General features: G+C 46.2%; 1 protein-coding gene across 1 annotated transcript in view; it reads left to right on the forward strand.

The window, feature by feature from the left end:
• The window catches only part of SMCHD1 (structural maintenance of chromosomes flexible hinge domain containing 1), a 164,461-nt gene that overhangs the window by 1,192 nt on the left and 146,205 nt on the right, over positions 1 to 17,064 (forward strand). The window contains exons 2-6 of the mRNA XM_069957726.1: positions 4,262 to 4,337; positions 6,942 to 7,103; positions 7,763 to 7,845; positions 7,932 to 8,062; positions 10,198 to 10,312. Coding sequence (XP_069813827.1) covers positions 4,262 to 4,337; positions 6,942 to 7,103; positions 7,763 to 7,845; positions 7,932 to 8,062; positions 10,198 to 10,312 — 567 coding nt within the window. The remainder of the gene's footprint in view (positions 1 to 4,261; positions 4,338 to 6,941; positions 7,104 to 7,762; positions 7,846 to 7,931; positions 8,063 to 10,197; positions 10,313 to 17,064) is intronic.

Here is a 17,064-nt window from a genome sequence, read left to right on the forward strand (position 1 = left end):
CGCTGCACAGACTGGTTTAAAGCGAATGCACCAGCAGTGAATAGAATGGCGCCGGTTGCTGCAGTCCTTTTTCTTTTTATTATTTTTAACCACGGCGAGGTTCAGGCATATGACGCTGGTCTACTCCCTGAAGCCCTTGAGGCGGGCCGGCCACCCGCGGTGCAAAGTCTCTGATTTATGGGCAAGCTTAAAGGGAATCGTCAGCTCCTGGGCCCTACCTAAGGTGCTGGCAGTAACCTAGTGAGCATGGTGCAGTGGATTATGTACAATCTTATAGGGAATGTACCCCCAGGCCCAGGCTGAAGCACTGAAGGCGGGCCGACCCACCTACAGTGGGAGGAAACCCCGCCCCACTATAATGGAGTCGCATCATAGAGGGGCGGGGGTTTCCTCCCACTGTGGGTGGGTCGGCCCGCCTTCAGTGCTTCAGCCTGGGCCTGGTGGTACATTCCCTTTATGTCTCCTACTGTCACAGAGCAGTTGTCTGTGCCACACTCTGGCATGCATCCTCCTCCCTCTTCATGAATAATCAATGCTGCCCGGCCTCCTGCTCGCTCAGCTGTTAGATTGCAGATTAGTCCTCTTTATGGTGCGTTCACACCTACAGGATCTGCAGCTGATTTCATTTAAATAACTGAACACAGCATCAAATCTGCACCATCAAATCTGCTGCAGATCTGCTGCAGATCCTGTAGGTGTGAACGCACCCTTAGATAGTTTATGTCTGAAAAAGATCTCTCCTCTCTAATGTTTTGGAGCAGTGGTCTAGGGGTAACTCACCTGTCCAGAGACCAGCCAGCAGTTCGTTTTCTGGTTCGAATCCCCTGATGGAAATTAAATAAATGTCTTTTTTTCTCATTATTGTATTATTTTTAAGGCTATGTTCACACAGTCTTTTTGCTCAGTATTTTGCAACCAAAACCAGAAGTGGTTTGAAAACACAGAAAGGCTATGTTCACACACTGTTGAAATTGAGTGGATGGCCGTCATTTAATGGCAAATAATTACTGTTATTTTAAAACAACGTCCAATATTTGCCATTAAATGACGGCCATCCGCTCAATTTCAACAGTGTGAGAACATAGCCTTTCTGTGCTCTCAATCCACTCCTGGTTTTGGTTGCAAAACACTGAGCAAAAATACTGTCTGTGAACATAGCCTTAAAAATGATACAATAATGAGAAAAAAAACAACAACCTATTTTTAATTTCCATCAGGGGATTCGAACCAGAGAGTAAACTGCTGGCAGGTCTCTAGACAGGTGAGTTACCCCTAGACCACAGCTCCAACACGTTAGGGAGAAGAGATTCTTTCAGACATAAACTGCCTACAGAGGACTGATCTGCAATCTGACAGCTGAGTGAGCAGGAGGCCGGGCAGCATTGATTATTCATGAAGAGGGAGGAGGATGCATGCCAGAGTGTGGCACAAACAACTGCTCTGTGACAGTAGGAGACATAACTTTGTACATAATCCGTGGCACGGAAAATTACCAAAAGTCACCATGCTCACTAGGTTACTGCCATCTACAGCACACTGTCAGCACCTCAGGTAGGGCCCAGGAGCTGACGGATTCCCTTTAAAAGGAATCTGTCAGCACTTGGGCCCTACCTGAGGTGCTGGCAGACCCCTTATGAGCATGGTGCCTTTTGGTAATTTGTCTGTGGAGTGGATTATGCACTCGGTTCATGGTCTCGGGTCTCCTACTGTAAGGCAGAAAACGAAGCGTGTGAATGCGGCCTAAGGGTCCATTCACACAGATTATCTGCCAAAGCCAGTAACAGACTATAAACAGAGATCCGATCATAAAGGAAAGCCTGAGATTTTTCCTCTCTTCAAATCCATTCCTGGCTTTGGCTTCAAATCTTTGGCAGATAATCTGTCAGATAATCTTTCTGTGTAGGGTAGGTTCACCCTGAGGAATAGGTGAGGAATCCGCTTTTTTTTCAGCTTGAAATTACTCCTGTAAAATATGTACAGAGCAGTATCCCATTGTGTTCGATGGGATTTCTGCTCTGTTGTTCACACTGCAGAATTTTCTGCCACTGATCCCCTTTCTGCCCAAAGAATTGACATGTATTTTGGGTGGATTCTGCTAGAGCTAAATAGACAAGGAATTTCAAGCAGAAGTCTTTCCTCTACAATTCCCTGAGAATTCCTCAGTGTGAACCTACCCTAAGAATGTCGGAATTCTGCGGCGGAGAATCCCGCCGTGCTCAGTGTGCTGCTTTGAGTGAAGGAGAGGGTGCGCGTGTCCGCTTCCTCCCCTCTCCGCTCAAAGAAATGACCGATATTCTTGCTCAGTGTGAACACTGAGGAATTGAAGCAGAAAGTTTTCTGCTTGAAATTCCTCATCTATTCAGCTGTCAGAATTTGAGCTGAATACAAGCAGAAATCAAACAGAATTTAAGCCCCCATTGACTTCTATAGGATCCCGGTAGCAGAATCTGCCCAAAGACTCCGTTCACAGTGAGCAAGAATGGCGGAATCCCGCTGTGCTCATGGTCCTGCTTTGAGTGAATGAGAGGACACGAGTGACATGTCAATTCTTTGGCCAGAAAGCAGATCTCCAGCAGAAAATTCTGCTCAGAAATTCTGCAGTGTGAACAACAGAGCAGAAATCCCATTGAACACAATGGGACATTGCTCTGTACATATTTTATAGGAGGAATTTCAAGCTGAAATAAGAGCAGATTCCTCCTCAATTCCTCACCTATTCCTCAGTGTGCACATACCCTCAATGGACCATTACTTTACTATTGGAACTGTGGTTTAGGGGTAAATCACCAGTCTAGAGACCAACAACAGTTTTTTTTTTTTTGGGGGGGGGGGGGGGGGTTGATTCCCCCTAGTAGAAATTAAATATAGCTAATTTTTTTTCAGGTGCAAATTAGTCTTATGGTGCGTTCACACCTACAGGATCTGCAGCTGATTTTCTGCAGCAGATTTCATTTAAATAACTGAACACAGCATCAAATCTGCTACAGATCCTGTAGGTGTGAACGCACCCTCAAAGTTCATTTTACACAATGATGAAAAAAAACTATATTTCATTGCCATCAGGGGAATGCAACTAAGGAAAAAAATGTTAACAGGGGATTTACCCCTAAACCATAGGTTCAACACAAAGCGAATTTACCATCAGGTACATTCGCTTTAACATGACCCACAGACAGATCAGTGCCGCAGTCCATTTTTTTGAACTGCGGTTCCCGTGTACGGCGCCGTTCTATCTACGGGTACCGGGCCAGGGCTGAAGCCCTAGAGGCGGGCCGGGAATCCCCCGCCCCTCTGACGCGGATCGCCTCCAGTGCTTCAGCCCCGGGCCCAGTACCCGTGGATAGAACGGCGCCGTACACAGGAACCGGGCTGCGGTTCAAAAAATGGACCGCGGCACCGGCGCCGATCTGTCCGTGGGTCATGGTAAAGCGAATGTACCTAATGGTACATTCGCTTTAAGCTTTAGGGTTCAACTATATGTGATTGCAGATCAGTCCTCAGTAGGCAGTTAATGCCTCAGCTCCTTAGGGTCCATTTACACAGACAGATTATCCGACAGATTATCAGCCAAAGATTTGAAGACAAAGCCAGAAACAGACTATAAACAGAGATCAGGTCATAAAGCAAAGACTGAGATTTCTTCTCTTTTCAAATCCATTCCATCCATTCCTGGCTTTGGCTTCAAATCTTTGGACAGATAATCTTTCTGTGTAAATGGACCCTTAGCCTGCTCTATATGCACTGATCACTGGGTCGCCATAAAAGGCATATCAGCAATTGTAAAGAAGGTAATAACTTAATACAAAGGGTATGCTGACTATATTCAAAGCGGACTTTCACTCTGTATGCTGTAGAAAAATGTGTCATGTCAGCTGTTCATTTTTTTTCTGTAATGCATATTTAAAATCTGGTAACCTTTACTTTTTTTTTACTTTTTTTTTTAATTTTGCATGGGTTTGTTATAAAAGCAGTTAATTGCTTTTATTTGGATTTTGACCATGACTTATTTTGACTATGGGCTTATTTGTTTCTATGACCCCGTTTAACACACTCGTAGGTGTTATGGGTACATCGCTACAGATGTGTGAACAGGCCCTTAGGTGTGTTTTTTTTTTTTTTTTTTTTTTTTGCCAATCTTAGAAACTTGGAAAAGATTTGCAAACAAAAGATGGATTAATGACAAGGACTCTTCATATTTTCATAGAAATTTTTGGTGCCGTAAGATTTCTTTATCTTTTATACTTGTGGTTTTCTCTACTAGGCTTTTACCATCAGGCCAAAAGAAAAGTTTGTCATCTCGACAACAAACAGAAAACAACTGACAAACACTGACTTTAGTAAGTATTTTTTGATTCTCCTTTGCGAGCTGCATCTTTCTAAGCCGAACTGTGAAGAGCACATGACAGCACGTAGTGACAGGCGCCCTTTAACATTTAACAATATTACAGTGAATTCTAAGATGTGCAATAAGTCTACGCACAATAGTCATGTGATAAGATATAGTTTACCTGAGGCCCCCTTCCCATGTCCGGAAAATTTCCCATGTCCGGACCCATAGCAGGGCTCCAGATGGCGACCAAAATGGTCGCCAATGCGACTGATATTTTGCAAATGGCGCCCAGATTTATTAATCTGGGCGCCATTTGCGACTGGCCCCGGCGGCGGCGCGCTGTCTCTTTAAGTATCCCCGGCTGATGCGCGGCTGCCGGGGGGGTCCCATCCTATCCCCGGCAGCGCGGCGCATCAGTGAGCTGCCTGGGGCCCTGACTTCCGGCACAGGAAGCGCGCGTCAGAGACGCTTCCTGTGTCAGAAGTCACAGCCCCGGCGTGTCAGGTGAGTTTGTGTGTTTGTTTTTTTTAAATACTGCTTAGCATAGAGGAAAGGGGGGGCATCTATAATGGGGGGAAGAGAAGGGGGGCATCTATAATGGGGGGAGAAGAGGGGCCATCTATAATGGGGGGAAGAGAAGGGGGGCATCTATAATGGGGGGAGAAGAGGGGCCATCTTTAAGGGGGGGAGAGGGGGCTAGCTATAAGGGGAGGGGGTATCTATAAGGGGGGGAGAAGAGGGGGCATCTATAATGGGGAGGAGGAGGGGGCATCTATAATGGGGGGGAGGAGGGGGCATCTATAATGGGGGGAAGAGAAGGGGGGGCATCTATAATGGGGGGAGAAGAGGGGCCATCTTTAAGGGGGGGAGAGGGGGCTAGCTATAAGGGGAGGGGGTATCTATAAGGGGGGGAGAAGAGGGGGCATCTATAATGGGGAGGAGGAGGGGGCATCTATAATGGGGGGGAGGAGGGGGCATCTATAATGGGGGGGAGGAGGGGGCATCTATAATGGGGGTGAAGAGGGGGCATCTATAATGGGGGTAGAGGGGGTCATCTATAAGGGGAGGGGGTATCTATAAGGGGGGGAGAAGAGGGGGCATCTATAATGGGGGGGAGGAGGGGGAATCTATAATGGGGGAGGAGGGGGAATCTATAATGGGGGTAGAGGGGGTCATCTATAAAAGGAGGGGGTCATCTATAAGGGGAGGGGGCCATCTATAAGGGGAGGGGGCCATCTATAAGTGTAGGGCAAACTGGCTGCAGACACTGGGAGATAGATATATGCACAATTATTATTATCAGGGCCCCTCAGGTGTCTGTATTGTAGGGGGTCACTTGCATTAGTCACTAGGTGAGAGATATATCTATCTATATACACATCTTGTGGGGGGTCACTATGGCTGCAGTCATAAGTCTAGCTCAGTATGTATAGACTGTTGCAAGCTTTTAAAGGGAACCTGTCACCCCCGGTGCCGGGGTGACAGGCTCCCAACCCCCCGTTAGAACCCCCTATACTCACCTCATCCCACCGGGTCCCGCTTCTGGAGGTGGTCAGGTCACGGAGATCTCAGCTGCTGCAGCCCGGCGCGCACACTGAGAGATGAGTCCAACACTCATAGAGAATGACGGAGCGCTGGACTCTCCCGTCATTCTCTATGAGCGTTGGACTCATCTCTCAGCGCACGCCGGGCTGCAGCGGCTGAGATCTCCGTGACCCGACCATCTTCAGAAGCGGGACCCGGCGCGATGAGGTGAGTATAGGGGGTTCTAACGGGGGGTTGGGAGCCTGTCACCCCGTCACCGGGTGTGACAGGTTCCCTTTAAGTTCAAGTTCAGAAGAGTAAGCCTCATTAAAAGGCTAGCCAAGTGAGGCTGAAGTACTGAGTCAGACTGTATATGGTTGTCAAGTTGCAAGTTTCCATGTTGAACATTTTCAAACTAAGAAAAGAAAGGATCTAAAGGAGGAGGAGGATGCCGTGGCCTCTGCACACAGTAAGTCCCATGTAACATAACATTAATTTTACATGGTTTAAAATGTTGGGCGACCAAATATTCTATTTGGCGCCTAAATTTTTCAGGTTAGGAGCCAATGGCTCCCAGGTAAATTTTTTAGTCTGGAGCCCTGCATAGCCTTACATTAATCATGGATACCCTTCAGGATTTTCAACATACAATGGTCATCCTGGGACCAATAATATTGTATGTTGAAAATATTGTATGTTGAGACCAAAATTCTATGGAAAACTGGCCCAGGTAAAGAGAAGCATAGGACATGTAGTATCACACTGTACTCTGGAGAATCACTACTAGACAGCCAACCAGTGCTGGCACTTCACTAATACTGGGGTTTTACTAGTAAAATGGCCAGTTTCATTGGCTGATCATCTAGTTATTTACATGTGCCACAGATCCTGACTGTAGCATTGTGTGTTGAGGCTGGTCTCAAGTTACGATGAGTCCAGAAAGCACAATTGTATGTTGAAAATATTGTATCTTGAGGCCATTGTAGGTTGAGGGATCACTGTACATGTATTTTTAGGAAGATGTTACACATTCTAATTACCTACATACATAAAACTAATTGTCATTGTTTCTTATATGTCTTTTTAGATGAGATCATTAAAGATGGCATCACTTTATACATTCTTAACACAATTGATCAGAACTTGCCCTCATCAACACAAGAGAGAATTAACTATTTACCTCATTATGATACTCTGGTAAAAAGTGGAATGTATGAGTATTATGCTAGTGAAGGACAAAATCCATTGCGTAAGTGTTTTCTTTTTTTATGAATTAGATTTTATTAAACTGTATATATATAATATAATTTATTTATTTCCCCCCCCCCCCAGTGGTTGCAAAATAAAGTAAAAAGAAACATTGTGGTGTATTGTGAAAATCCACAGTAGCCTACAGTGCAGTGTGTGTAGATAGATGTTAACCCCTTTACGTCAGACATACGGCTATATACATTCCTACTGCTGATGTCCTGTGCAGTAGGAACATGCGGGGCTGTTAAAATGTAATCAGCCCCCCACACATATCAAGCAGCTGCCTGTCATTAACCCCTTAAATGCTGTGTTGTATAGCAAGATAAGCACCTGTCACTGACTGATCGTTCCTGATCACTTACACTGACAGGTGGGGGTAAAACACTTACCTCCGTCCTGTCAGATTGGTGATCTTGTCATAGAGTCTGCTCTCAGGCAGACTCTATGTACAAATCGCCAATACTAGTGATCAATGCTATGCTATGATCAGTATATGCAGTCTGATGGTTGCATATATAAGTCCCCTAGGGTTACTTATAAAGTGTAAAAAAGAAAAAAACCTTTATAAAGCCCCAATAAAAATTTTAATTACCTCCTTTCCCATTATCCCATTCCCTATTATAGACATAATGTAAATAACTCCTGTTTTATTTCTAGCATTTGCCCTCGCTGAGTTAATAGACAATTCGCTTTCGGCAACTGCACAAAATCCTGGCACTCGAAAAATAGAGATTAGACTGGTAAGTAGCATTATTGCTGTTTTGTCTTTCTTTTATGTTAAACAGGTTTTTATTGTTGTTCTTATTGTATTTATTTTTTGTCTAAGCTTTTTGATGAATCCCAAGGAAAACCAGCTATTGCAGTTATAGATAACGGCAAAGGAATGAATTCCATCCAGCTTAGAAATTGGGCTGTATACCGTCTGTCAAAGTTTAGAAGAGGATCTGAAGGATACAGGTTAGAACACGCTGAAATATATTATACAGTTACCATCTAGAGCTCCACCAACTAGACAACAGTGATTCTTAAAGAGGACCAATCACCTAAAAATCACTATCCTTATTATCAAAGGAAATCTCTCCCTAAGTCTATCTATGAAGATACAGACTGCCTGTGCAGTCTGTATCTTATCCCTTTACCCAATTCTCTTGATTGCTGAACGAAGGCCGGGCGCCGCCATCTTGATGACGTCAATTTGCGTTTCACCGCTGGAACGCAAGTGATGTATTCAAGATGGCGTCGCCCGTCCTTCCAGCACCGAACAAGAGGATCAGGTAAAGTATAAGCTACAGACTGTAAAGGCAGTCTATTTATGAAGATACAGATTGCCTTTGCAGTCTGTATCTTATACTTTACCTGTTCCTCTTGTTTGCTGCAGCAAGGCCGGCGCCGCCATCTTGATTACGTCGCTTGCGTTCCACCGCTGGAACGCAAGTGACGTATTCAAGATGGCGGCGCCTGGCACCAGACTGCAACGGACAAGAGGATCAGGTAAAGTATAAGATACAGACTGCAAAGGCAGTCTGTATCTTCATAAATAGACAAAATGAAGATACAGACTGCTGTTGCAGTCTGTATCTTATACTATACCTGTTCCTCTTGTTCGGCCCGGCCGCCGCCATCTTGATTACGCTACTTGCGTTCCACCACTGGAACGCAAATGACGTAATCCAGATGGCGGCGGCCGGCCTTGCTGCCGGTGGAGAATGGGAGCTTCCTGTCTCGAGCCGGCTCTTTTGAAAAGAGCCGGCGCGAGACAGTGAATTGAAAAGTGAATAAAACAAAAACGCGGCCGAAAAAATAAATAAAAGTATTTACAAATGTTAATTAAATAAATAATTACATTGAATTAGAAAATAAAAAATTTTTAAATTTCTTCCGTGATTGGTTCTCTTTAAGCCTTACCGATGGTTCACAGCGTTAAAAAAATGTAACAATATAAAGTGATCTGTATCTTGTCTGTAGAACCCAGTATAACTTTAAAGAGTGTCTCTTCTCAAAATTCGTTCTTTCTATGTCTTTGGAGCAATCATTATAAAATATTAAAATAAACATGTCTTGCTTTGTTACTTTGAGTTTCTTGTAGCAGCTTACACAACAGCTGCCCAAACTTTTATCTATGTATTTTAACATGGCTGCTCCTGAATATTTGTTTGACCTCATGTACTGAATCTGCTTTCTTTTGGCCCTTGACATCATGACCATTGCTGACAAAACTGCCTTCCCTGCTTGGTCTCATCAACAAGAGGGCGCTGGTTGACCTTAGGGAGATCAACCAAAACACCGCAGAGACACTATCACGTGTCTCAACGTCAGTGTATTCAGGAACCTTGCCCCCTGGGAAATCAAATATGCAAAAGAACACTGCAGAGACACCATCACATGTCTCGACGTCAGTGAACTAGCCAGACCTTCCCTCCAGGAAGGAACAACCAAGCCAAAGGCGTTCTCCAGTCAAGGCGTTCTCCAGTTTCAAAACAGCTGTCTGTGGATGGATACCTTGCTGAGGTGGTTTCCTTGACTGGAGAACGCCTTTGGCTTGGTTGTTCCTTCCCGGAGAGAAGGTCTGGCTAGTTCACTGACGTCGAGACATGTGATGGTGTCTCTGCAGTGTTCTTTTGCATATTTCATCAACAAGAGGGGACGTTGTCTATATCATTACCATGGTATAGTATCACGTTGCAAAGTCTGTCGAACTTTTCCATCCAGGGTTTTAAAAACCCTGCATGGAATAGCTTTACTACAGTCCTCAGTGCACCGATCTGCCCACCCCTTTTCATGAATGTTCATCTGGTGCTCTCCTGTGATGAGTGCAGAGTGTTAGTTGAATATTCATGAATAGGGAGTGGGTAGGAGAATAGGTGTACTGAAGGCTGTAGTACTGCCTAATTAACAGTAAAAGACGAGATTGCAGGTAAATGGCGCTTGGGATGAAGGTAAGCAAACTACCATCTTCAGCATTTCCTACGGGAAACAGGTTCTTCTAACCTGATGTCAGCATCCATCCATATTATAGTCATCTCAGATCGGCATATTGTAATTTCTTATAACTTTCACAGAAAAGTGAGACTTGTAATTTTGTTTTGTAATAGTGATGATACAAGTTATGTCCGCCCTCCTCCTGTTGCACGCAGTCTAAACAGTGATATCTCTTACTTTGGTGTTGGGGGAAAGCAAGCGGTTTTCTTTATTGGTCATTCCACACGTGTAAGTACTTTTCATTTCATTACTTAAAGCGTAACTATAAAATATTTTGACCATTTAGTTTTAGTTAGTTAAGGCCATGTTAAGATTTTTTGCAATATACAATAACAAGCTAAAATGGTCAGTTTTTCTAATACATGTAGCTAAATTTGCTTTCAGCCCTCTGTCTGCCTCTGCATTATCTGTCCATGTCAGGCAGCTCTCACACTGTAATCCACCCCTAAAGCCACTGTTATATGTAGTGTAGGGCAAGGCTGTTTTGGTTTGGGGGCAGTGATAGCAGCAACAGTGTGCACATTGATTATACATGTTATTCCCATAAGGCTCTGGTGGGCTCTGCTATGTTAGGGAGGCAGCAGGTGTCAGGTGCTCTGTACCCCCAGACCCCCAGCTTCCCACTCGTACCTTCAGTGGGGAGCCGACAACACTGCATCACCACTGAGCAGGAAGTAGTGGAGGCTGAGGTGATTGCTGTCAGTGCAGGACAGGCTGAGGCACGGGGCAGGCTGTCATCAGAGGTGGGTGATGGCCCCAATATTACTGATGTACAGCCCCCCTGCACTCTGCCAGAGTACCCAACCTGCGGCAGGAGCAGGGGGCGGGGCTTGTCGGGACATTAATTTGCCCCACTCAAACAGATGAATATCCTGATAAGCCCCGGCCCTGCTTCTGCTGCGGGTAGGGTACTCTGGCAGACTGCAGGGGGGCTGTACATCAGTAATATTAGGGCCATCACCCACCTCTGCCTGCTCCCGAGCCTCAGCCTGTCCTGCACTGACAGCAAACACCTCAGCCTCCACTACTTCCTGCTCAGTGGTGATGCAGTGTTGTCGGCTCCACACTGAAGGTACGAGTGGGAAGCTAGGGGTCTGTGGGTACAGTGCACCTGACACCTGCTGCCTCCCTAACATAGCAGAGCCCACCAGAGCCTTATGGGAATAACATTTATAATCAATATGCACACTGTTGCTGCTATCACTGCCCCCTAACCAAAACCATCCTGCCCTACTGTACATATGAGTTTGGGGGATGGATTACATGGGTGGGTACTCTGGTAGAATGCAAAGGGGCTGTACATCGTGTAGTATTAACTCTTTCTGCCAGTTAGAGGTCACAAAGCTTTCCCAGCTCCCTAAAGCCAGTATAGTAGAGGTCACCCAGCTTTCCCAGCACCCTATAGCCAGTATAATAGAGGTCAACCAGCATTCCCAGCACCCTATTGCCAGTATAATGGAGGTCATCCTTTCATCCTTGTGCTGCCTGATGGATATTAGACAGATATGTGATAGAAGGTAGATAGATAATTAATTGACAGATAAATAATTAATAGATAGATAGTCGCCTGCTGAGGTTCTCGCTCAGACTCTCCCGCTCCCCCCTAGGCTAAACCCCTAGCTACGCCCCTGGGTCTGGTGTAAGGTTGTCCTGATCCCACCATCATAGTGCTACATGCGTGCAACCATTATTCTCAGCTATCACTATGCAGCCATCTTTGTAGTGATAATATACACATCCCTGCTTGTCTTGTAGAACTGTGTCAGTCATAGTGCCTGACTATACTAGTGTTACTACGATTCCCATCACGTCCTGCCATATGAAGGCTAGCAGGGCATGCTGGGAGCTGTAGTTATGGAAAGGCATAGGTTGGAGAACCCTGGTGTATATAAAGAAGTCATCCCAGCTAGTTGTCATCATTGCCCATTTTCCATCAACTGATACTCCACCAGCAGCCCACTGATTCATAGCAGAGCTAGCTGTGGTGTGAGGGACACGGGAGGCCCCGCCCACATTGTCAGCCAGGAGAAAAATTCATTTATTTGTTTGAGCCGATCAACTGGGGATATCTCAGCAACCGCACCAATACACACAAGTTAGAGCTCTTTTTAACCCTTTAAGGACGGGGCCAATTTTCGTTTTTGCGTTTTCGTTTTTTCCTCCTTGTGTTTAAAAGGCCATAGCACTTGCATTTTTCCACCTAGAAACCAACATGAGCCCTTATTTTTTGCATCACTAATTGTACTTTGCAATGACAGGCTGAATTTTTGCATAAAGTACACTGCGATACCAGGAAATAATTCAAAGTGTGGTGAAATTGAAAAAAAAAAACACATTTCTTTTATTTGGGGGGTTTGTGTTTTTACGCCGTTCGCCCTGGGGTAAAACTGACTTGTGCTATATGTTCCTCAAGTTGTTACGATTAAAACGATATGTAACATGTATAACTTTTATTGTATCTGATGGCCTGTAAAAAATTCTAACCATTGTTAACAAATATGTCACATAAAATCGCTCCATTCCCAGGCTTATAGCGCTTTTATCCTTTGGTCTATGGGGCTGTGTGAGGTGTCATTTTTTGCGCCATGATGTTTACTTTCTATCGGTACCTTGATTGCGCATATACAACTTTTTGATCGCTTTTTATTAAAATTTTTCTGGATTTGATGTGACCAAAAATGCGCAATTTTGCACTTTGGGATTTTTTGGCGCTTACGCCATTTACCGTGCGAGATCAGGAATGTGATTAATTAATAGTTCGAGCGATTACAGACACAGCGATAGCAAACATGTTTGTTTGTTTATTTATTTGTTTATTTTTATTTATAACATGGGAAAAGGGGGGTGATTCTGACTTTTATTAGGGGAGGGGGCTTTTTACTAATAACAACACTTTTATTTTTACTTTTACACATATACTAGAAGCCCCCCTGGGGGACTTCTAGTATATGCACTCAGATCTCTCATTGAGATCTTTGCTGTATAGTTATACAGCAAAGATCAATGAGATCGGCACTCGTTTGCTTTCGACTGCTGCAGCCGAAAACAAACGAGTGCCGAGTCGGGGACCGCCCATCTTGGAGAGGTCCCTGGCTGGCAGCAGGCACAGAGATCGCTCCTTCGGGACAACCTCTCCACTATACCACCACCGATCATCTGCAGCCGGTAATCGGAGGCAGCTGTCATCTTTGACAGCTGCCTCTGATTACCTGATTAGCGGGCACGGCGATCACACCGTGCCCGCTAATAGCCACGATCCCGGGCTACATGCGGCCCCGATCTGAACGCGGGGAGGCAGCCCTGAATGTACGGGTACATCCAGGGTCGCCTAAGGGTTTAATAAAAGTAATTAAATAAACATGCTTGCTATCGCCGCGTGTGTAATCGCCTGAACTATTAACCCCTTAGTGACCGCCGATACGGCTTTCTACGGCGGTCACTAATGGTCCTTATTCTGCTGCCATCAGCTTTTTACGGCGATGGCAGAGTATAAGGCTGCGGGGCCGGGACGGCCCCCACCCCATCCCCCCGGCTACCGGAGGTAGCTGAGGGGTTGGGGCAGTGTGTGAGGTCCGTCCCGGCCCCCCCCCCCTTACCGACGATCGCCGCTATTAACGTTATAGCGGCGGCCGTCGGTAAAGGGGATTACCGGTGCCGCCGCCTTTCATCTCCCCCCGCCGTGAATCTACGGCGGGGGGAGATGAAATAAGTGTATATCAGACCTAGGGCTGGGCGGTATACCGCAAAAATACCGATACCGTCACTGGCGTCGGTTAACCGACCTCAACTCTGCCAGGACGGTATCTGCGGTATTTCCCCCCCCACCCGGCGGCCGCGTGCTCTGGTGCAGGGAGAGAGAGGGGTCCCGCGTGGAGAGGTGAAGGCTGGAAAGCTGATGATCCGATTCACCTCCTGATCCCAGCCAGGACTCACATATACTGCTGCATGGGAAAGTATGGAAGATCCTGCTGCGGGGGGCTGAAGAGGAAGACTGGAGATGTGACAGGCTGCACACAGACGGCAGGGCCCCCTCCAGTGAGTGCTTTGTGCTGCTGCTGCCGGGGGCTCACTTCTAGCTTCTCTGGAAGCTGCACGGTGAGCCCTGCCCCCCCCCCCCCCTCCCGCACATACAGTTGGGGTCAGGTATCGGTCGGCACCTCCATGCTCCACTGACCACCGCACTCTGTCCCGCACAGGAATTCTCGGAGCCCCGTTATGTTTTGTCAGTGCTGGAAGCGGCCATGTGTGACACTCAGTCCGGGACACAGATATATGTGCTACAGCAACACTGCGTGACAGGGGCCGAGGATTCCTGTGCGGGAGAGAGAGAGCGGTGCCCGGGGGAGCAAGGAGGTGCCGACCGATACCTGACCCCTGCAGCCACTGAGTGACTGGGGATGGATGGATAGATAGAAGATAGACAGATGATATGATATAGATAGATAGAATATCTATCTATCTATCTATCTATCTCCTATCTATCTATCTATCATGTATCTATATCATCTATCTATCTATCTATCATGTATCTATATCATCTATCTATCTATCTCCTCTCTCTATCTCCTATCTATCTGTCTATACATACATACACGCGCACACACACACACACACACATATGTGTGTGTGTATGTATAGACAGATAGGAGATAGATAGATGATATAGATACATAGGAGATAGATAGATGATATACGTAGATAGGAGATAGATGATATAGATACACTCTGATGGTAATACAAACGTAAATTTATTACATATAACAATGTGCAGAAAACTTTACAAGTAATATACGATGTTTCGCCGTCTCCTACGCCATTTTCAAGTGGCACTTGAAAATGGTGTAGGAGACGCCAAAACGTTGTGTACTACTTGTGAAGTTTGCTTAGTTATATGGAATAAATCCACGTTTGTATTACCATCGGAAAATGGGGTTTTCAAAAGGGGTGTGGCTTTTAAAAGGGGCGTGTCATAATTATCGTTCAATTTATCGTAACCGCGGCTACATGTACGATAAATCGCGATATTCATTTAGGCCATTATCGCCCAGCCCTAATAATAATACAGTAATTGGGGTCAGAAGGTTCTGTCTCTGTACTGTGTAGCGGTGCTGCAGTTACAGTTCGTCACCACTACACAGTGTACAGAGTTGACTGTTTTCGGCCCTGAACACTGTGCTGAGTTTAAAGGGGCACTGTGGCCCGGGGTATTTTTAAGCTATGGCCGGGGAGGGGGTGGTTATGGACAGCGGATGTCACTTACCTCCCCGATTCCAGCGTCGGTGCCCGGATCGCGCCGCCCTGCGGCCGCTTCCTGGTGTGAGCTGCGGCATGAGACGAGACGTGGCATCTCAAGGCATCTCAGCCATTCAGCGGCCATAGCGGAGTCCCGCTTAAAGGCCGAGCTGCCTTAAGACGTCACGTCTCATGCCGCAGCTCAGACCAGGAAGCAATCCGGGCACCGGCACTGGAACCGGGGAGGTAAGTGACCTCCGCCGTCAATAACCACCCCCTCCACGGCTATAGCTTAAAAATACCCCAGGGCCAGAGTACCCCTTTTAACAATACCACCACATACTGACTAATACCACCACATACGGACTAATGCCACCGCAAACGGACTAATGTCGCTGCTGCTACTCAATAAAATCCACTTTAAATAGACCAATATCCCCTTATACAGTCACCATATAGAGGTGGACACAGCTCCACACAGGATCTGTACACCATATACATTACAGTGCATTTACATCAGGTGACTCACAGGGGACGTCTTCTCTGATCAGAGTTTTTCCCTTTTCATTTTCTTCTCCATCTGTCCTGGGTCATTATGAGAACTTCTCCGAGCCACGATCCACAGAATCTGCCAGGCAAACATATTAGGCTGTCACCATCCTCCTCCTTTCTCTACAAACTGCACATCTGTACACCCTCAGTTAGTGGGTAGGCTGACTCTATGTGACCCCCTTATAGTATATGCCCCCGCCCTCTATGTAGCTTCCTTATAGATGGTCCCGCTTTGTTTATCCCCTATGATATATGCCCCCCCATCTATGTAGCCACCTTATAGGTGGCTCCTTATTTAGTCTTCCATATAGATGGCCCCATGTGCATCTACATAAGAGCCCCCTCCTCTGTGTAGTCCCCCTTATAGATGACCCCGTTATGTTGTCCCTCTTATGGATGGCTCCCTCTGTATTGCCTTCCCCCCCCCCCCTGTATTGTTCCCTTTATAGATGGCCTCTCTGTGTTGTCCCCTTATATATATCCCCCTATGTTGTTCCCCTCTCCCCCTATAGGCCCACTCTCGCCCTATATTGTCCCCTTATAGATGGCCCCCCTCTCCCCTCTGTGCAAAGCAGATTTTTTAAAAAACACAACTCCCGTCCAGCCTCTCTCCACCTGCAGGCTCCGTCTGGCCCCCGAATGATGCACGGCTGCCTGGGGTGTCCCGTCCTATGCCCGAGCAGCGCATCAGAGAACTTCTTGTGCGCCGGGCTGGGACTTCCGGCAGAGGGAGTGTCTCTAACGCGTGCTCCCTGTTTCGGAAGTCACGGCCACAGGCGCACAGAAAGTTCTCTGATGCGCGTGCTGCCCGGGGATAGGATGGGACACCCCAGGCAGCCGCACACAGTCTTTCTCCTGGCCCAGTGACTCCTTTTCCCTACATTAAGGGAAAGGAGTCGCCGGGTCAGGAGGAGCACAGGACCGGAGGCCCCCATATACCACATTTTTATTTGTGACTTTTTTTTTTTAACACTTTTTTTTTTTGTTACGTTTTATAGTTTGCACAGTTACACATGCAATAATGCCAAATGTTAATTTATTTTTTACTTTTATGCTTTTTGAACAAAAGGAAAAGGCGGGGATTATTAGAACTTGTTAATTTTTAACCTCTTAAGGACGGAGCCAATTTTTGTTTTTGCGTTTTAGTTTTTTCCTCCTTGTGTTTAAAAGGCCCACATGAGCCCTTATTTTTTGTA

Source organism: Dendropsophus ebraccatus, chromosome 2 (genome assembly GCF_027789765.1).
Source record: "Dendropsophus ebraccatus isolate aDenEbr1 chromosome 2, aDenEbr1.pat, whole genome shotgun sequence".
NCBI classification, from domain to species: domain Eukaryota; kingdom Metazoa; phylum Chordata; class Amphibia; order Anura; family Hylidae; genus Dendropsophus; species Dendropsophus ebraccatus.